The sequence below is a fragment of the Conger conger genome, chromosome 13 (assembly GCF_963514075.1).
Source record: "Conger conger chromosome 13, fConCon1.1, whole genome shotgun sequence".
In the NCBI taxonomy this organism is placed as follows: Eukaryota; Metazoa; Chordata; class Actinopteri; order Anguilliformes; family Congridae; genus Conger; species Conger conger.
The window spans coordinates 47,710,864-47,733,204 of NC_083772.1; the positions used below are offsets into that span (position 1 = coordinate 47,710,864).

The 22,341-nt window shown below is 46.6% G+C and overlaps 1 protein-coding gene across 1 annotated transcript; it reads right to left on the bottom strand.

The window, feature by feature from the left end:
- Window positions 1-8: 8 nt before the first annotated feature.
- On the bottom strand, window positions 9-22,236 carry LOC133108716 (SPRY domain-containing SOCS box protein 4-like). The gene is made up of 2 exons (XM_061218404.1): window positions 21,537-22,236; window positions 9-136 (listed from the first exon to the last, which is right to left on the bottom strand). Exons 1-2 carry the CDS (start codon window positions 22,234-22,236, stop codon window positions 9-11), a joined length of 828 nt encoding a protein of 275 aa, XP_061074388.1.
- Window positions 22,237-22,341: the final 105 nt, after the last annotated feature.

The following is a 22,341-nucleotide window of genomic DNA, read 5'->3' on the forward strand; positions in this document are numbered from 1 at the left end:
GCCAGCAGTCACTGGTACTGGAGATAATTCTTCAGCGATTGGGGCAAGGGGAGTGATTCGATTTCTTGTAGCCGATCTCGGCCCAGTGCCAACCGTGCCGCACGCCGACACAGGTCTGTCAGAGGGAGCGGCTCCGCTGTGGTCAGAGCAAGGAGAGAAATAAGGGAAATTAGTACATTACATTTCATTATTGCCATTTGGCAGACGCTCTTATCCAGAGCGACGTACAGTTGATTAGACTAAGCAGGAGACAATCCTCCCCTGGAGCAATGGAGGGTTAAGGGCCTTGCTCAAGGGCCCAACGGCTGTGCGGATCTTATTGTGGCTACACCGGGATTAGAACCAGTGACCTTGTGTGTCCTAGTACCGGCCCATTCCACGGCAATACTGGAAGAGCACAGGTTACAGTTATTCACATTCTCAGACAGCTCGATTCGTCAAAAGCATACATTCAGAGCTCTCAAAAGGAAGATAGGCTCCAAACATACAACATATTTTAAGCTAAACTGGGATGGCCAATATTGTCTCTGACAGAATGAAGTGGTGCGGCTACCCTGCTTGTAAGAGAGAACTGACGCAGTGAATCTCAATCCTGTAAATAGACTTTACTAACAGAAAACTGAGGGCTGATGAATATGTGTCTTACGAAAATGATCTGGCCAGATGCCTGCAAAGAAGAGAAACTTTAAAGAGTTCATGTTAAATACTCTATATCCAGATGCAATTCCAAGCTATGTAAATGTAATATAAATAGTGACACCATTATATTTATATTAGTTTACTGCATAGTAATTACAGTTCTCAGTAGAGCGTTTATAGTCACGGTCCCTCAATGGAGCTGTTGGGCCCTTGAGCAAGGCCCTTAACCCCTCAGTCTAATCAACTCTGAATTGCTTTGGATAAATGAATCAGCTAAATAACAAAAAAAAACACACATAAAAAAATGGCAGAAGGCTTGCCTTGGACTGTGGTCTACCCGTCGGGTTGTTTGCCAGTGACATTGGCTTGGGCTTCTCTCACTATTTATGAATCATAATGTTCTTGTGAATATCAATTATTCTTTTTTTTCTGTGTCAGACTTCTATAGACTTCTAGTCTATGCTGGAATGTATTTGTAGCTTATATCCTCCAGATCTGCCTTGACCTTAGCCACTGAAAGCAACAACCATTCAGAAAATAATGATTTAGTATAAGACGAAGGTACATTGAGGCCATTTATCTCATAACCACCAGATGTGACTGCTACTCTTGCTATTTCCTGAGAGCGCTATAATTTTTTTATCTTTATATCTTTAGTTGATTTTAGCTGCTGAGGTTTTACGGCATTAATTCCCAGGAGCTGCAGGCCTGCTACCATGCTTTCCTGGTTTCACGTAATTTTGAGTTAGGGGGGGTTGATGTAAACGTCAGCCAGACCACCAGTACAGTGCCCGTATCGTCAACAGCACAGGCATAATTCACGAGGGGAAATCAAATTTGTCCCCCTCAATATTTCAGTGTTCACCAATTAAGCACTCAGAGTAGTTACTAACATACAGACACATTGACTGTAGCCCCTTTCCCACCTCACCTCCAAATCCCTTTTTCTACTAAAATGTCCTGTGTCATTGAATCCATTGTATGTTTACTAGCTCTCCCAAGCTTTACTACTTTAATCTAGCTAATGCTACAGCCACCATGTTTTAGGGACTGTCCTACAAAGGGTTCTAGCTGGTGCAATGTTATTACATTACATGTTATTTGGCTACTCCAAAGCGACTAACAGTTGATTTGACTAAGCAGGACACAATCCGCTCTAGAGCAATGTGGAGTTAAGGGCCTAGTGCAGAATGCCTTAGACAGCAATGGGGGGGGGGGGTTCCCCACTCTGCCATACTACTCTTAGACAGGTGGTGGCACCCCTGATACACACACTCATTCCCTGCCCCAGTGGCCTGCGCCGCTCACACACACACACACACACACACACACACACACCCACACGCTCCCTCTCCTGTAACTTCTTCCTTAGCATAAGAGAAGCATTTAGCCTTGTATTTGATTTGTTGTGGGTTGTTGTGTTTGTGCAAATTGATAACATTGTCAAATAAAAACTTTGTTTGAATATTGTTGTCCATGTAGTAGTATTCTACAAAGTCAGCTTCAATCCATTCAAAGACCTCTGCCCTTCAAAAATTATAGATCAATAATCAGAATATCATTAACTTTAACAATAACATTTCACCATTAATTACCAATCTAATTAACCTTACCATTGATACTGGCACAGTCAAGCTAGGCTTGCTTTGCGTGTTTGTTATGACCAGCTGCCAAAAACTGACAATGAGCAGATGAAGTAAAGCAAATGGAAACATAAATGATCCCAGCTAGCACCCACTGCTGACTGGAGATTGTTTCTTCTTGATCTAGCATGAATGTCATGCACCTGCTCCAAAGACAAGCACCCAATTTTATGGCAAACATACTTGCTTGAAGAACCACACAAAATATGGTGAGTAAAATTGACTTCCAAGGACTCCGTAGCAGTGTAAAATCTGTTTCCAGTTCAAAGAAAATATGTGCTGTAGGACCCTCTAAAGCAGGAAGAGACTGCTCTGCAGCACACAGCCACACCATGGCTTATCAACCAAACACCAGGGGGTCTAAACACTTTAACACTCGTGAGCTCAGCTCTACAGCTCCAACCCCCACCACCACAATTAGAAAGCTTGGTTTCAACTGTAACAGAAGCCCGCCCTCCCCAACATTGTCCACCTAATGCCCAACAGTGCATCAATTTGAAGACACCTTAGGGCAGCCAGCATCAAATCTGGATGCTGCTTTTCTTTTCTCCCAGGTAATCAGCCAATGATTGGCCAGACTGTTTTCACACCTGACTACCAGGTAAAGGGAGGGTGGAAAACCAGCAGTTCTCGGACCTCAAGGACCGTGATTTGATGATCCCTGCTTTACGGGATCTCTGGGCATTAGAAGAATTTATGCAGTGATGATGGTTTTAAGGATCTTTGCTGTTTTTAATTCCATTACAGTAAATCTGCATTTACTGCTGCCCATTAAGGGCCGGGTAGCCTCTCCCTGAGTGGCCATTGGCATGCGAGGCTCAGCCAGTCGGAACAGGGGCCCAAGCCAGCCATCGCTTAGCCTGCCGTGACCAGCTCAGCTAACACTCCCCACACACATACACACACACACATACACACTCCACACACACATACACACACACACACTTAGCCTGCTGTAACCAGTTTGCTAACACTCCACACACACACACACACACACACATACACACTCCCCACACACATACACACACACACATACACACTCCCCACACACATACACACACACACATACACACTCCACACACACACACACACACACACACATACACGCTCCACACACACACACACACACACACACACATACACGCTCCACACACACACACACACACACACACTTAGCCTGCTGTAACCAGTTTGCTAACACTCCACACACACACACACACACACACACACACACACATACACGCTCCACACACACACACACACACACACACACATACACACTCCACACACACACACACACTTAGCCTGCTGTAACCAGCTTTGCTAACACTCCACACACACACACACACACACTTAGCCTGCCGTGACCAGCTCAGCTAACACTCCACACACACACACACACACACACACACACACACACTTAGCCTGCCGTAACCAGCTCTGCTAACACAGAGCATGTAAGCATGTTAGCTCATGTATACATGGCTTTACGTGAACAGGTTTTACTAGAGCAAATTAAAAATAAAAAGAAGCCATGGCTGAAAGATTCAGCCCCTGTGTCACCCCCTTCAGGGGTACTCCACAGGGAAGTACTGCACCCCTCAAAAGCATACACCCCTGATGTGGGTATGGGACAACGATATATTCATACCAATGCTTTATGCGGAATGACAACATTTTGGAATTTGACATGTCAACCATTGGGTCATATAAAATGCATAGTTGAGTACTCAACATGGCCACTGGCTGGCTTGATTGGGTTTGGTTGGGTTGTGTGACACCAGGAGGACTTGGGGAAGCCTGTTCCTGCTCTTTAGCTGTGGCCAGCTTCCTGTTTTCCCCGGTACCTAGGGGACTGTCAGAGGGCAAATTCCATTTAAGTAAAGGCTCCCACCCCTCCCGCTCCTCTCCCTGGGGACACAGAATCCATCCAAACTTTTATCAAAGTCATGCGAGTGAGAGCCAAAATCAGCAAGATTGGAGCCTCCGTTCTGAGCCCTCTCCACTGTATGCACCCTACATCGTTCTCAGGTACTTACACATATTACTTGCACCAATTGTCTACACCAACTACATTACTGGGAATGTGTTTAGCTTGCAGGAGTCCAGCGAAGTGTATGTCCAGCATTGATACATAAAATAGCCAGTGGGGATAGAAACACGCACACTTGCATGCATCTGTTCTTTAAAGGGATACGATTAATTCTGTCTTTTTATTCAACCAGGTAGGCCCCAAACATGAACTGCATTACAATATGTTGCAGTGGGGGAAATATAAAACACCTGAAATTTGACAATGAGAAAACAAAAAAAAAGCAATTTAAGCAGCAGGAGTTTTAGTTTAAATGAAAGCTGGTTTCTACAACTGGTTTCAAATCAACTATGTGCCACACCAATAAATGAGCATCAACAAGTCATCGCTACCGGCCACAGCAGCCGCAGTGTGTTTGCTGACTGTACTCAACCCTCACTGGATGACAACTGTTACAGAACTGTTATAGAACTGAAACAAAGGGCAATACATCTTTGCAACTGCAGTGGCTAAATCTTGAATAATTCAGTACCGTCTCACTTTTGGAATAACTGAAAATGTCTGGTGCAGTATGAGAGAGGCGCCACCAGCAAATCACAAATATTCACAGCACTGCCTATGCACAGAGGAAATCACTACGGTGCAGAGAATACAGAGCTATCTTCAGAAATAAGATAGCTCCTGAGAGACGATGCTTTCTCAACCTATTGGCCGGACCGCAGTCAGAAAGAAATGTGCAGCTCACCTGGATAAGTGCACAGTAAATAAAGATAAAGGAATGAGATCTATGCAGGAGGTTTGAGAGGATGGTGCCCACGCCCTATCCTGCTTATTCCCATCGGCATCGTCTGGCCCTCATGAAGCACACCACAGAGCAGACCAGAGGAGGAGAGGCCAGGAGAGGCCAGGAGAGCAGGGAGGGAGTACACACAGGCTGACCGATGCTTGCATCCATCACTCATCTCCTACAACCCCCCTCTGCACAGGGGGCATGACAGAGGATAAATAAATCTGACCCTCTGTCAGATAGCTCCTCCTTAACCCAGCGGTACAGTGCAGAGAGAACCTCCTTAACCCAGCTGTACAGAGCAGGGAGCTCCTCCTTAACTCAGCGGTACAGAGCAGAGAGCTCCTCCTTAACCCAGCGGTGCAGAGCAGAGAGCTCCTCCTTAACCCAGCGGTACAGAGCAGAGAGCTCCTCCTTAACCCAGCGGTGCAGAGCAGAGAGCTCCTCCTTAACCCAGCGGTACAGAGCAGAGAGCTCCTCCTTAACCCAGCGGTGCAGAGCAGAGAGCTCCTCCTTAACCCAGCGGTACAGAGCAGAGAGCTCCTCCTTAACCCAGCGGTGCAGAGCAGAGAGCTCCTCCTTAACCCAGCGGTACAGAGCTACTCCTAAACCCAGCGGCACAGAGCTACTCCTAAACCCAGCAGTACAGAGCTCCTCCTAAACCCTGCAGTACAGAGCAAAGAAATGTCTAACACTTCTGTCCACATCCCTCATCACCCTTTGTCACTTTTTCAACAGAAACGTTCAGTTAAATAAAGCTTGTGATCAAATCAGATAACAAAATGACTTGTGCAGACAAAATTTAAAATGGTAGCAGCCAATAACTGCATTCACACTCTGGTCATCAATTCTACATTAGCACACACACACATATATATTGGCAGATGGGGAGGGTGTAGGGTAGGGTGAGAGAGGGGGTTGTGACTTCCCTTTGCTGCTGTTTACGCAAAGGAATGCAAGTATACCCCCTACTGCAAGTATACCCCCCTACTGCAAGTATACCCCCTACCCACACACACCTCTCCCTCCCCCCCCACACACACCTCTCCCTCCCCCTACCCACACACACCTCTCCCTCCCCCTACCCACACACACCTCTCCCTCCCCCCCACACACACCTCTCCCTCCCCCTACCCACACACACCTCTCCCTCCCCCCCCACACACACCTCTCCCTCCCCCTACCCACACACACCTCTCCCTCCCCCTACCCACACACACCTCTCCCTCCCCCTACCCACACACACCTCTCCCCCCCCCACACACACCTCTCCCTCCCCCCCCACACACACCTCTCCCTCCCCCCCCACACACACCTCTCCCTCCCCCCCACACACACCTCTCCCTCCCCCCCCACACACACCTCTCCCTCCCCCCCCACACACACCTCTCCCTCCCCCCCACACACACCTCTCCCTCCCCCCCCACACACACCTCTCCCTCCCCCCCCACACACACCTCTCCCTCCCCCTACCCACACACACCTCTCCCTCCCCCTACCCACACACACCTCTCCCTCCCCCTACCCACACACACCTCTCCCTCCCCCGCCAGAGATGGGTCTGTGTAGGGTCGGCTGCCATCGACCATCTGGAAACCTTTTCCTCCTTTGTAAACCTCCTGCTACACGACGCCCTGCAGATGCAGTGACCTCTGAACTCAGTGGGGTCAAAGGTAATGCCTGGGGCCCAGAAAAATAAACATGGAGCAAAGGGAGCGAGGAGAAAGTCAGCTGTGCTTACTCTCTGAACATGTGTGTGTGTAACCCACATATCAGAACACGTCTGTGTGTAACCCACCCACATATCAGAACACGTATGTGTGTAACCCACATATCAGAACACGTATGTGTGTGACCCACATATCAGAACACGTATGTGTGTAACCCACATATCGGAGTCAATATCACATGCAGAAACCAAATTGGTCATCTGAGGTATGCTGCACAGACCTGGGTCAAATATGTCATAATTTTGGATTCAGATACCTCTGCGCTCGATTGGTCTTGCCTCGTGCAATTGAGCTAACCAAGAGGATCAGAAGGCAGGGACTGATTTCTTCTCACATGTTTACTAATCGTTCTGTCTTCTAGAAGTAAGTATGACATGACAAAGCCACTATGGAGCAGCTTTGAACTGCATGCCAACAGCTTGACACCCTAATACCGGAACAAAATTATGCACATGATCTGTATTGAGCAGACTAACTCTATGACAACAGCCTGAAACCCACCCCTGGACCATCTCCATGCCAGCAGGCAGATACAGACCCCAAGACGAATGAAACCATGAAATTGAATAGCCAAATTGGGATGCAGTCATACACAAACTTCATGTATTCTTCAGGCTGCCACTGGGAATGTGCTGGCGGTAAGTGTCTGGGAGATGCACCGTCAATCAGCGGTTTGTCTGCATGTTCTGATTTGGTACTGTGACACAAACTGCAGAGTAGAGACGGCAACACTACAACAATACCACAGCCAGAGATGAAGTGTGAATAGTGTCATTGTGTGGAAAACTTCATAAGACTCACAAGGGCAGCAGCTCCGTGGGAGGAGAAATTCAGTCAGAGCTCAGAAATTGCTTCCCTCCTTTATATGTGTTTTTTTTTGTTAAGTTATTGAAAAAATATATTGAAGCCCTCTGTTCATTTCAGAGGTGATTTCAGAGAAGCTATAGTCACTCTCAATATTTTGGGAAGATAGGTGTTTAACGGCGCTTTCGCACCTGCCTTGTTTAGTCCGGATCAGTCGAACCCTGCTGCGCTTTCCACCTGGGTCACCTGGGCAGGTGTGAGCACAGCAGTCTCACTCTAGTGTGGACCAAAACAAGTGGACCAAAACAAGTGGGCCAAAACAAGTGGACCAAAACAAGCGGACCAAAACAAGTACACCAAAACAAGTGAGCCAAAACCGTCTAGAGAGGGTGGTCCCGGAGCACTTCCAAGTGGTTATTTTGCAGTGAGAAAGCAATCAACTCAGCAAACCAAAACAATTCATCCGCAGTGCAAAACGCATGTTGGGACACTTTTGCATTGAAGCACATTCTGTTTGTAGCATTAGCCACTAGGTAGCTCGGTAGCTGGAATCAGTGAGAAAGACAACACATGTTGATGCCTGGAAGCAGCCTGTTGTCTTATAAAATGCATCAACATGTTAGACGTAGCCTTGATTCAAGTTCAAACTGAATATTTTGCTCATTTTGTATACTATCCACAGAATCACAGCTCATACAATTATCCATACACACAGCTGCTCCATTTCCATTACTTTTTTTTTCCCCAAAGGAAGGCGATAAATTTCCCAAACCAAAGGAAACCTGGGCCAGGGAGAGAACAGTTTGCTGACGTGCTATTTGTTTACAAGTTATGGTCCGCTGTGAAATAATGCTCACCGCTATTGCTGGGTCAGAATACGACAGGAGCAGAGTCCTTGGGCTGTTCCCCCATGTGTCCATGTGGCCCATGTGTTCCCACCACACTGTCCCTCTGTGCGAGGTACAGGCCTTCATGCTGCACTGCTGCTCATGTGCTTTCCTGCCACAGCCAGCACATGGAGCAAGCAGACTCATTACTAGGAACAGACTTCTTTTGAAAGCTATGCTTCCCCTCCTGCCCACTCTATGAGGTTGCTACAGTCAGCCCCTCCTCAGGCCTCTTGTAGACAGGCATTCCCATGTAAAACATGAACGAACTTAATTAAATTACCTCCAGCAAACTTCAAAGGACAGTTTTGCCTTCAATTTAAAATGAGCTGGGACACTTTACTCTTCTGCTCAGCAGTTGGGCACAATGTCACGTGTGCAGTCATGGTTCTTTCCGCCAGCTCCTTTTCAGCTGATAGGTGTTATTGCACATTGAAGATTTTAGCAATGTCACTGAGCGTGTTTAACAATAAATTCAGTGTGAAAATGTAAAAGATATGTATTTGTGACCAAAACAATGTAAGTTCATTTATTCAGAATTTATGTGTACAGTGTATATCAACATGAAAAAATGATTTCATGTTATTTTTATGCAACATTCAGGCATTCAGCTAGGGTATACTGACATTCCAAAATTATATATTAACAAGGTTAAAGAAAGGAAGTACTTGGAGTAAAGGATGGGAGTTAAAGTCAAAGTCGATTCAACCATTGTTGATATTTCTCTGGCAAAAGCGTTAATTTTGTGCTGAGTCCATAAATATTCCAGATCATACACATGGATAGCCCATTTATAGCTACAAAATCATTTTTCAAGAACAAGTAGCTTAGAAGGATACAGTTGCCTGTAAACACAAACCTGACATTGTGGTTTGCATGGAGACAGTAATTAATATGTAAGCAGCAGTTATTTAGCAGACATTATATATTTTCGGCAATTGAATTATGTTGATCTATACATAATAATGTTTATCTTACTGTATGTGTGCTATACCTGGCTGAGGTTCTACAGTTCTGCAGCCAAAATATTACAACACCCAAAGCTGACCAAACGATTACTGCTGTGGACAACAGGAAGTGTCTCTCCCATTGAGCAAGCAAAGTGCTGAATCAAGGAGAGACAGGAAGTGATGTGTTAGAAACCGTGCTGGCTATAGCTGGAGTAACATTAACAGGATGAGAGGGGTGGAGAAAGTGCAGCAGACATAGATTTTCTATCAGATGACAGGGCATAGTGGACCTGCCCACCGCAGAATCAATGCTGTGCTGGGAATGGCTGGCGTCTGAGAGTAAAACGATATGCAGAGAATATTAATGCCTGATAACTTTCCAATAACTTCCACACCTGCTCATCACTGCACTGTTGACCACAAAACTTTTCTGTTAGGCGCTGTTATCCAGCAGTGCCCGTGTAGCCATGCTTCTGCAGCAGGGAGGGTTTCTCTCTTGAACTCCCCACGACCTTGTGAAAACAGCTCCCTCACCGCCTATAAATATTTCTCCAAATGGGAGGCGGCACAGCCACAGGGCAGGGGAGAGGCACAGCCACAGGGCAGGGGAAGAGGCACAGTGACAGGGCAGGCAGGGGAGAGGCACAGTCACAGGGCAGGGGAAGAGGCACAATCACAGGGCAGGGGAGAGGCACAGTCACAGGGCAGGCTGGGGAGAGGCACAGCCACAGGGCAGGGGAAGAGGCACAGTCACAGGGCAGGGGAGAGGCACAGCCACAGGGCAGGGGAAGAGGCACAGTCACAGGGCAGGCAGGGGAGAGGCACAGTCACAGGGCAGGGGAGAGGCACAGTCACAGGGCAGGGGAGAGGCACAGTCACAGGGCAGGCTGGGGTAGAGGCACAGTCACAGGGCAGGGGAGAGGCACAGTCACAGGGCTGGCAGGGGAGAGCCACAGTTACAGGGCAGGGGAAGAGGCACAGTGAGAGGCCAGGAAGGGGAAGAGGCACAGTCACACGGCAGGGGAAGAGGCACAGTCACAGGGCAGGGGAGAGGCACAGTCACAGGGCAGGCTGGGGTAGAGGCGCAGCCACAGGGCAGGGGAGAGGCACAGTCACAGGGCAGGGGAGAGGCACAGTCACAGGGCAGGGGAGAGGCACAGCCACAGGGCAGGGGAAGAGGCACAGTCACAGGGCAGGCAGGGGGGAGGCACAGTCACAGGGCAGGGGAGAGGCACAGTCACAGGGCAGGCAGGGGAAGAGGCACAGTCACAGGGCAGGGTAGAGGCGCAGCCACAGGGCAGGGGAAGAGGCACAGTGATAGGGCAGGCAGGGGAGAGGCACAGTCACAGGGCAGGGGAGAGGCACAGTGACAGGGCAGGCAGGGGAAGAGGCACAGTCACAGGGCAGGGGAAGAGGCACAGTCACAGGGCAGGGGAGAGGCACAGTCACAGGGCAGGCTGGGGAGAGGCACAGCCACAGGGCAGGGGAAGAGGCACAGTCACAGGGCAGGGGAGAGGCACAGCCACAGGGCAGGGGAAGAGGCACAGTCACAGGGCAGGCAGGGGAGAGGCACAGTCACAGGGCAGGGGAGAGGCACAGTCACAGGGCAGGCAGGGGAAGAAGCACAGTCACAGGGCAGGGGAGAGGCACAGTGACAGGGCAGGGGAGAGGCACAGTCACAGGGCAGGCAGGGGAAGAGGCACAGTCACAGGGCAGGCAGGGGAGAGGCACAGTCAGGGTAGGCAGGGGGAGAGGCACAGTCACAGGGCAGGCAGGGGAGAGCCACAGTTACAGGGCAGGGGAGAGGCACAGTCACAGGGCAGGGTAGAGGCATAGTGAGAGGGCAGGAAGGGGAGAGGCACAGTCACAGGGCAGGCAGGGGAAAAGGCACAGCAAAATCAAGACTGAATGAAGCGTTTCAGTTGGGAAGTCACCCGCCTCATGTCTGCACTGATACCAAGACAGACAGAGGTTTTTGGATCCAGTTATGCAGTTTCTGTTTCCTCACTGCCTTTTTGACTCATCATATAGCACACCATAGGTTCAGCACTGAGAAATGCAGGAAGTTTAAAAAAAATATGAGAATAGGAATGTTTACAGCTCAGGGCCTAATGAACTAGGTGGCAATTTTCCTGAATGAGGAGCGTAAGTATCCGTGTCAAAATATAAGTGTTTAATTAAGTATTGTTCTGAACTCATTTTTAAGTAGCAGATAAGAGTTATGCTAAAGGTGAGGATGAGGTAGCATCTATTGATCTAATCCCCACCTAACATCTCATTCACGCCTAAAATCTAATCCCCATTTAACACCTAATCCCCACCTAATATCTAATCCCCACCTCACACCTAATCACCATTTAACACCTAATCCCCACCTAACACCTAATCATCATTTAACACCTAATCCCCAACTAAATTAACTACAGAAGCAGTGGTCATAGAGTGAGCATAGAGTTGTGTTTCGGATACAGGTGAAAAAATATTGGGAAAAAAGTTTCACAGTGGAGAGATCGATAAAACAAAATAACATGTATTTAGGGTGAATCATCCACCTTGTTAAGTGAGAGACAGCAAATTGGGTGGATTTACACTCAAACAGTCTTTGGTGGAAGACCTGAATGCAAACCGGTGCATTTTTAACCTAAAACAAATTAAATGTTTTAAATCCATCCTTCCAAAATTTTAGGAAAATAGGTGTGTCTTAGTGGAAAACTCTCTCAGACGGACAACCATGTTCTTCTCAGAGAGAACAGTCTGACATTAGACATGCAGGGAATGGAGTTGTTGCATAATTTGAACATTCAAGTGGAAAATGGTTGGGATTTATTACCGGTGTTCAGCTTTACTGCCAGGCTTTTCTGTCCTTGGTGTGAGGTTTCTGTGGATACTGTTAGCATTCAGACATTAAATACTGTTAACATTCACAGAGTAACTGGGGGCATAAATATTGTTGAAAGGATTAATATAAAAAATGTTCGTGACATGATTTATGTGTTACTCTCATATCTAGTCCAGGCTTGACACAGTGCTGGTTACTCTCATATCTAGTTCAGACTTGACACAGTGCTGGTTACTCTCATATCTAGTCCAGGCTTGACACAGTGCTGGTTACTCTCATATCAAGTCCAGACTTGACACAGTGCTGGTTACTCTCATATCTAGTCCAGGCTTGACACAGTGCTGGTTACTCTTATATCTAGTCCAGACTTGACACACTGCTGGTTACTCTCATATCTAGTCCAGGCTTGACACAGTGCTGGTTACTCTCATATCTAGTCCAGGCTTGACACAGTGCTGGTTACTCTCATATCTGGTCCAGGCTTGACACAGTGCTGGTTACTCTCATATCTAGTTCAGACTTGACACAGTGCTGGTTACTCTCATATCTAGTCCAGGCTTGACACAGTGCTGGTTACTCTCATATCTAGTCCAGACTTGACACAGTGCTGGTTACTCTCATATCTAGTCCAGGCTTGACACAGTGCTGGTTACTCTCATATCTAGTCCAGACTTGACACAGTGCTGGTTACTCTCATATCTAGTCCAGGCTTGACACAGTGCTGGTTACTCTCATATCTAGTCCAGGCTTGACACAGTGCTGGTTACTCTCATATCTGGTCCAGGCTTGACACAGTGCTGGTTACTCTCATATCTAGTCCAGGCTTGACACAGTGCTGATTATTCTCATATCTAGTCCAGGCTTGACACAGTGCTGATTATTCTCATATCTAGTCCAGACTTGACATAGTGCTGGTTACTCTCATATCTAGTCCAGACTTGACATAGTGCTGGTTACTTTCATATCTAGTCCAGGCTTGACACAGTGCTGGTTACTCTCATATCTAGTCCAGACTTGACACATTGCTGGTTACTCTCATATCTAGTCCAGGCTTGACACAGTGCTGGTTATTCTCATATCTAGTCCAGACTTGACACAGTGCTGGTTACTCTCATATCTAGTCCAGGCTTGACACAGTGCTGGTTATTCTCATATCTAGTCCAGACTTGACACAGTGCTGGTTACTCTCATATCTAGTCAGACTTGACACAGTGCTGGTTACTCTCATATCTAGTCCAGGCTTGACACAGTGCTGGTTACTCTCATATCTAGTCCAGACTTGACATAGTGCTGGTTACTTTCATATCTAGTCCAGGCTTGACACAGTGCTGGTTACTCTCATATCTAGTCCAGACTTGACACATTGCTGGTTACTCTCATATCTAGTCCAGGCTTGACACAGTGCTGGTTATTCTCATATCTAGTCCAGACTTGACACAGTGCTGGTTACTCTCATATCTAGTCAGACTTGACACAGTGCTGGTTACTCTCATATCTAGTCCAGGCTTGACACAGTGCTGGTTACTCTCATATCTAGTCCAGGCTTGACACAGTGCTGGTTACTCTCATATCTAGTCCAGGCTTGACACAGTGCTGGTTATTCTCATATCTAGTCCAGACTTGACACAGTGCTGGTTACTCTCATATCTAGTCCAGGCTTGACACAGTGCTGGTTATTCTCATATCTAGTCCAGACTTGACACAGTGCTGGTTACTCTCATATCTAGTCAGACTTGACACATTGCTGGTTACTCTCATATCTAGTCCAGGCTTGACACAGTGCTGGTTATTCTCATATCTAGTCCAGACTTGACACAGTGCTGGTTACTCTCATATCTAGTCAGACTTGACACAGTGCTGGTTACTCTCATATCTAGTCCAGACTTGACACAGTGCTGGTTACTCTCATATCTAGTCAGACTTGACACAGTGCTGGTTACTCTCATATCTAGTCCAGGCTTGACACAGTGCTGGTTACTCTCATATCTAGTCCAGACTTGACATAGTGCTGGTTACTTTCATATCTAGTCCAGGCTTGACACAGTGCTGGTTACTCTCATATCTAGTCCAGACTTGACACATTGCTGGTTACTCTCATATCTAGTCCAGGCTTGACACAGTGCTGGTTATTCTCATATCTAGTCCAGACTTGACACAGTGCTGGTTACTCTCATATCTAGTCAGACTTGACACAGTGCTGGTTACTCTCATATCTAGTCCAGGCTTGACACAGTGCTGGTTACTCTCATATCTAGTCCAGGCTTGACACAGTGCTGGTTACTCTCATATCTAGTCCAGGCTTGACACAGTGCTGGTTATTCTCATATCTAGTCCAGACTTGACACAGTGCTGGTTACTCTCATATCTAGTCCAGGCTTGACACAGTGCTGGTTATTCTCATATCTAGTCCAGACTTGACACAGTGCTGGTTACTCTCATATCTAGTCAGACTTGACACATTGCTGGTTACTCTCATATCTAGTCCAGGCTTGACACAGTGCTGGTTATTCTCATATCTAGTCCAGACTTGACACAGTGCTGGTTACTCTCATATCTAGTCAGACTTGACACAGTGCTGGTTACTCTCATATCTAGTCCAGGCTTGACACAGTGCTGGTTACTCTCATATCTAGTCCAGGCTTGACACAGTGCTGGTTACTCTCATATCTAGTCCAGGCTTGACAAAGTGAGGATTATTCTCATATATAGTTCACAGGCAAATGATGAGCCCAGAAGGATATGCTATTATTGTATGTGCTTATATCTTCTAACATAATTATTAAAAGCCCTATAATGTATCGCAAGGTGTGTTCACTCTCTTGTTCACATGCACATTCTTATTTTCAGAATTCTTCTGGTTGTAACAACTGCCAGAGAGCGAGCATGAAATGAATACATTATCGGTATACAGGCTGCTCAGGAATGCATTACATGTCATTCTCATGTATTATTCAGTGTTCAGTGTCACTTCTGAATACAGCGCTTTCCTTAATAAACAGCAGAACTGCAGGGTGAAATGCAAGAGATCTTTGCCAATGCTCAGGATGAGCTCAAAGTTGCCACTTCCCACTGACAAAGACAGCAGACAGTCCCTGGAGAAGTTGTACATCATAATCCGTCCAGTATCGGCCAGTCGCGTGGTGGTTAAGGTACATGACTGGGTCCTGCAAGGTCTGTGGTTCGATCCCCGGTATAACCACAATACAATCCGCACAGCCGTTGGGCCCTTGAGCAAGGCCCTTAACCATGCATTGTTCCAGGGGTGGATTGTCTCCTGCTTAGTCTAACCAACTGTACGTCGCTCTGGATAAGAGCGTCTGCCAAATTCCATGAATGTAATGTAACCCAATGCCATTGTGTAAAACCCAACCTAACCAATCCAATGCTGTTATGTAAAGCTCAACACAACAACTCCAGTTCATTAATAGGAACCAACTGACATCCATGAGTGTATGCATTGTGTATAACACAAGCAGCTCACCACATGATTTACATCATCACCAGAAGGACAGTAGTTTTCATGGTTCAAAAGACACAACTCCATAAACAAAGTTACCCCGCAACAGTGCTTTGGATTTTATTTGGCTCATGAGTAACTTTGGTTATTGGGACACATCGTTTCCGATACTTTTGAATATTTGTATAAATCAAGTCCAATCAACCATGGACCAATGTGGATGGTCATAGAAAAGCACAACACAATAAATTCACTGAATGTATTGTTCATTGGGTTCTTATGCCAAATTCACTGCATTTTTTTTACAATAAAATATGAATTAATGTGTGAAAATCTGTTAATTTCTTAGCTTTTGTTTTATCTTTCAACTTGACATTAGTATTTTAAAAATTTACAGTATAGGCCTATTTCTGTTTATCGCAGGTAATTATTCTGATTACAGACGTAACTCCTCCTGTGTTGATAAAACTGAACGAACCAAACTTGCCAATCAAATGTCCACATACCTATTCGGTTGCTTCCTCCACTATTACAGCAAACACAGTCTTCGTGTTATTTTCAAGTGAGTGGTTAAAATATAACTGAGATGAGAGAGACATGGGCCCTCCTAAACCACAGGTCCCCTAAACCACGGCCCCCCCTAAACCACAGGTCCTAGTACCACTGCCCCTGCTGCACCGCCTATATCACCGCCACTGTGAATAACGAAGAGGACTCCATTACACATTACATTACATTATTGGCATTTGGCAGACGCTCTTATCCAGAGCGATGTACAGTTGATTAGACTAAGCAGGAGACAATCCTCCCCTGAAGCAATGCAGGGTTAAGGGCCTTGCTCAAGGGCCCAACGGCTGTGCGGATTTTATTGTGGCTACACCGGGATTAGAACCACCGACCTTGCGTGTCCCAGTCATTTACCTTAACCATTACACCACTCCAGTGCCACAAGGCTGGAATATGGATGACAGGGAATTGTCAGATTGGGATAAGCTGGAATTGGCACAGGATGACAGCTTTGATCAGGGTTCCATGAGGAGGATGAAATAGCAAATAATTTTAAAAAGTTTGTTAGTTCTTGGAGATTAGTCATACCCGCCTGACCTTCAAAAGTCTGGAGCAGTCTGGAGCCCTGCTTGATAGTATATCAGTCAGGATTGTTATCTGTCATGTCATGTCATGTGGCTGACGCTTTTATCCAAAAAGAACATACAGTTGATTAGACTAACCAGAAGACAATGCAGTAGCAATGCAGGGTGAAGGGCCTTGCTCAAGGGCCCAACGGCTATGCAGATCTTATTGTGGCTACACCAAGGATTGAACCACCGACCTTGTGGGTCGCGGTCATGTACCTCAACCAATATGCTATAGGCCGCCCTGCTTTGCCAGTGCCAAAGTAGTGGGAAGACACACATTGTGAACTCACAGTATGGCCTCCCAGTGCTCCTGATGGACCTGCTGTAAAGGGCTGTGAGCTACTGCACGATTAACCTTTCAGTGCCAAAGCAGCAGGAAGAGGCTACATGGATTGGCTGTTGTCTACAGTGGCCCCTTTATCTTAGTGTTAATCCATTTGAAAGACTGAAGCAAGTCAAAGGCTTCAATGAATTTAGACAGACTAGACAGCATGGATTGCGCTGTTTTATGTAGTGTATTAGCTATTTCTTGTAATGTTTCTGTATTTGTCCTGTATGTATTCATGTTTATTCTTGTTAATTATTCATTTTTCATAGATCATTGGTTAGTGTTTTCCATTTCAGTTCTCATTTGTCTTCCCCTGTTATGTCTGCGTCTGAATGTTTACCAACTGAGTCACTCCCCTGTCTGTGTGTCCCACTATTCGGGTGTTTACGGTATTTTCGGGTTTTCAAGAAATTCCTTCCCAACTCACAATTCTTACTTCCTGCTTTTTCTTGGTAGTTGTAATGTTGTAAAGCACGATTCTTACTAACTACTACTAATCTAGGTTTTGTACAGTACTAATCCGATTAATACACTTACTGTCTGTCTAACTAACAAACTAACAATCACTTTTATTGGGTAGTTTAGAAATATTCACGAAACTAACTCACTTACGCAATCTCTCAGTATTTCTGCACTGTTCTGTAACTCCGCCTCCCTATGCTATCCCTGATTACTCGTTTAGTTTCAGCGAAGTGTTCGCACCTGTCTCTAACTATCACTACGTCTTCAAGCTATGCAAATGTCTACTCCCTAAACCGGAGCCGTATGTTTTACATGTTGGTTACGTGCATCCAGTCCACGTTTTCGTCTCCCCTCTATGATGATGTTACTACCCCATTATGTTTCCCCACCTGTTGTCTATTTGTTTAGCCCACCTTTTCCCCAGCCCGGCCTAGATTGTTACCTTCCCTCATGTATTTAAACCTCAGTCTCTGCATTGTTCCTTGTCAGAACATTGATTAGTCTTAGTGCCGAATACTTCGTAAGCCTAATTCTTGAGATTCTTGATAGACACCCCTTTGCCTTTTGATTTCCGAGCCTGCATTGTCCTTTTGTTTTGTTTGCCTTTCTGCTTTTTTGACATTCTGCTTTGTTTTCTGATTTCGATTTTTGCCTTTGCCCTTCTGTACTTTAGCCTTTAGATTTTCTGGATTTTTGACCCCCTCTCCTGTTTTCGACTATTCTTTTGCCTTTTCATTTTTGTCATTGTATTGGATCTCCTGGCTACGATTTGGGACTAATAAACAACGATTTTGGATTATCCTGTGGTCTGCGTTTTGGGTTCTCAGAGCCATACATAACATTTCTGTGGTTATCGGTCTACCTTCCCAGGGGCTACAGATGTAAATTAGCTGCTAGCTAACTCTGGTGCAATTACCTTTTTACTTGTCCGCTGTCCCTGCAAAAATAAACAATAAAATAAAAATACATTTGTGTATGGGGCATGATGAGTGACCATTGATGAAAATGAAGAAGAAGTAGTATTCATATGTGGGCATTTCACTGTGGATGAGTTCAGGATCCCCCACTGGGCAGCCTCCAGTCCTGTGAACACGGCTGTGAACATTGCGTTCCTGTTTGGCTTTCAGTCTCGTATCAAATATTCAGCGGTGAAGGAGATGAAATCAAAGCTGATGATCTGGCCCTTGTCCAAGCACTTGCACACTATAAAGAGTGTCAGCAAAACAAATTCAGACTTTTATAGAACAAGCGGACTGGACCATTCCTCCCACATCCAGCCTGAGGAGGAGCCTGTGTTCTCTCCAGATAGGACTGCCACACAATAATGGCTTTCAAATCCGCTGTACAGAGAGGGAAACCCCTCAATCCTCAGCCAAACCGAGACTCTAATCTGGGAATGCTGCATTCTCTCTCTCTCTCTCTCTCTCTCTCTCTCACACTCACACTAATGCCACATTTCCACACAGGCATAATCTTTCAAGGACATTGAAAGATTCAGGTAGAATCAGGTCATCTGCTTGTAATGAGGTTTGTGAAATACTGCTACATTTTACAAATCTCTTCATTCTAAAAAGAGAAAAGAAGCTTATTCCTATTCGAGACTTACAAATGCTGATTTTGTAACATGAAATAAATGATTCCACAGCATGAATGACTGCTGAGAATATGCCTTTGGTTCTGTAATGTAAGACACATCACAAAAACAGAGAGAATCAGTGTGCCTCCCAAACATGCTTTCACGCCCATATGGCAGTCCCTCTCCTTGAATTTATATAGCACCTTTATCCAAAGTGCTGTACAATTGATGCTTCTCATTCACCCATCTACACACCAACCAGCCCATCAGGAGCAAATGGGGGTTGGGCGATTGCTCAGGGACACTTTGACACACCCAGGGCAAAGTCACCCCCACAACTGTTACCATTAAAAATTTCAGATGATCATCACCTGTATCCTCAGAGATCTGCCAGAGACATATGCTTTGTACTTGCCCAGCAAAAAAACACCCAAACTAATTAACACATCAAGACCCCTGGGAGTTTTAAGAGAGATGAAAACAATAATTCCCTCTTAAGCAAGGTTTTTCATGAGTACTGGGTCTTTCTTACAAGATATTGGAGAATGTAACTGCGTTACAATAACCAGGTGTATGCTCGTGGCTGTGACAGATTGGGGGCTCGTCCAGGATAGAAAGAGTAATCACTCAAAGTACAACAGTAATATCTTGTGGGCTTTGTGAACCGCAGATTTGTTCTGCAGTATTGCTTGTTGCTGTATTGGGGGCTATGTGGTGCCAGGTTTGTGTTTTGTATCACACTTACTTGCTAGTACTTACTTGTCTAGTGTGTAGTATTAGTTTTCCGGTTTGTAAGTGTTACTTTGTTGCTTGGTGTTGCGTTATCTCCCACCTGCTGCACGAGCTTGGTGTGTCATGTTTTGTTGGCACATTCCACATATCTGCACCAGTTGAGTGTTGTCATTTTATTCTGTTGCCAAGGGCATTTAGAGACAACTCTTGCAACTTTTGAATCTTTTGAATTCTGCCAGCCTGCCTTTCTGGATATCCCATGGAGTTTGATTTAGAACTTTTCCTTGATGACCCAACAATTGAACCGCTGGATAGGTGTAGGGAAGCTGACCTGCTATTGATCACTGATTGCTTTAAGATCGATGTGGTCTGCTCTGAGACAAAACCGGTCATAAAAGCTCAGGTAACAGAGGGGTTTCTCAATCTGCATATATTGTCAACAAGCAACTGCTGGAATTGAGGGAAATATCCTGAGCTAGGAATATCCTGGGACATGATAAATTCTTTGCAGATACCATATCCAGATTAACAACAAATGAATTGTTGCTAGTTCATGTGTAATTTCTTTATTGTCTTAAGGGTGGGTTTGATATATGGCAGTGTTTTTAGGCTTTTGTATTGACTTTGTGTGCTGCCATCTTTGTTGTTTCCATCTCCCCAACTGGTGATGATGTCATGGTCCCATCTGGACAACACATTCTAGATGCACAACGCTGCATGATGACCCTTCTCTGGAGAAGCATGTTGCTAAGGACGCCATGCCAACCATTTGAGCGGTCTGTTTTGAGGACATGGGGACCGTCATCTTGCTTTTAAAAACATGATATAAATATTGAAGTGCATGTTTTTATGTCAATCCAGTCCAGTCTTTGTCCAGTCAAGTCTACCACCGACATCTGACCAGAGATGACAGAACACCTGTCTGCTGGTCTGCAATGCTGCTTAATGCTGAGAGAAGCACGGCAGCCGACAAAGACCAACAACACACAACCACAAAAACACTGGGATAATAACAGCCTCTGACTGGTGTTTTCTTATTTCCCAGCTTCTAACAGCTTCATTGACATTCATTGGCACAACTCTAGTCCCCATGTTGACGAAGGCAACCAAAAAAAATTTGGTTTGATTTGATACTCAAAGCTCTCGTATACCTGCACAAAGTAAGTGAATGAACACACCTGACTAATCAGAAACACAAATATTTTGGTGAAATGGGGGACTGTATATAATTCCGACACAGATCACCTGATATGAAAGTAAATACAAATTAAAGCTGACTTTGTATTTACACTTGAACCTCATATTCAGTATTTAATTTGTAATCAAACGTGCCGGGGAACTGAGCCAAAACAAAATAAATTGTGTCACTGTTCAAATAAATACGGGCTACACTGTAATTAATGACAGTTTTAATTAATCAAGTTCCAATTAATCAATCAGTGCAGGTCGAGAACGAACGACTTCATAGAGACCTGTAAAATGGCACAAAGCAAGATCAGGCCAATGCAAGCTGGGAGAAGAGCGCTGGACTTACGGTCGAGGCCGTTGATGTACTGCATGGTGATCTCACAGTGCCCCCACACCGCGCTGACGATGGGGTACAGCCTCCTGCCCTTCAGGCCCCGGAAGGCCACGCCCAGGTACTGCCCGTCCACCATGAAGCTGAGCGTGCCCTCGTCCATGTCCAGCACCACCACCAGGACCTCGGGCAGCAGGAAGGCCTCGTCCGGCCCCAGGAAGGCGGGGTAGGTGGGCACGGCCGGCTGGCTCTTGCTGTTGTGGTAGAGCGTGTTGCGGCCCAGGTCCCAGCCCCAGGACTCTGCGTCGCTGCCCACCAGGGCGGTGTAGCCCACGGCGTGCAGGGGCGCCTGGGCGGTGGCCACGCCCACCACCGCGTGCGTGCCGCGCTGCCCCAGCGGCCAGAGGATGCGCCAGGCGTGCAGGCCCCGCGTGTGGCCCCGCCGGCCCCGCACGCCGTCCGTGCTCTGCGCCACCGGGTGGCGGTGGAAGGTCAGCTCGTCGTCGTCTTTGACGAAGACGTTGAGCGAGCGGTCCTGGCCGTTCCAGGCGTGGTGGAGCTGCTGTTCCCGCGTGGCCGGCGGCATGTCCAGCAGCAGGTCCAGCCGTGGCGGTTTGGAGAAGTCCGGGCCCCCCAGCTCCTGCCTCGCCGGCCCAAACACCACCTCACCTCGCACGTCCACGGACTTCAGGCCCCCGGAGACCCTCTGCCCCATCGCTGCTCCCCCTGAGACCCTCTGCCCCATCGCTGCTCCCGGGGCGCTGCTCCCCGGGGGCGCTGCTCCACGGGTGCGCTTGTGAATCCGGCCCCCGCCGTCACC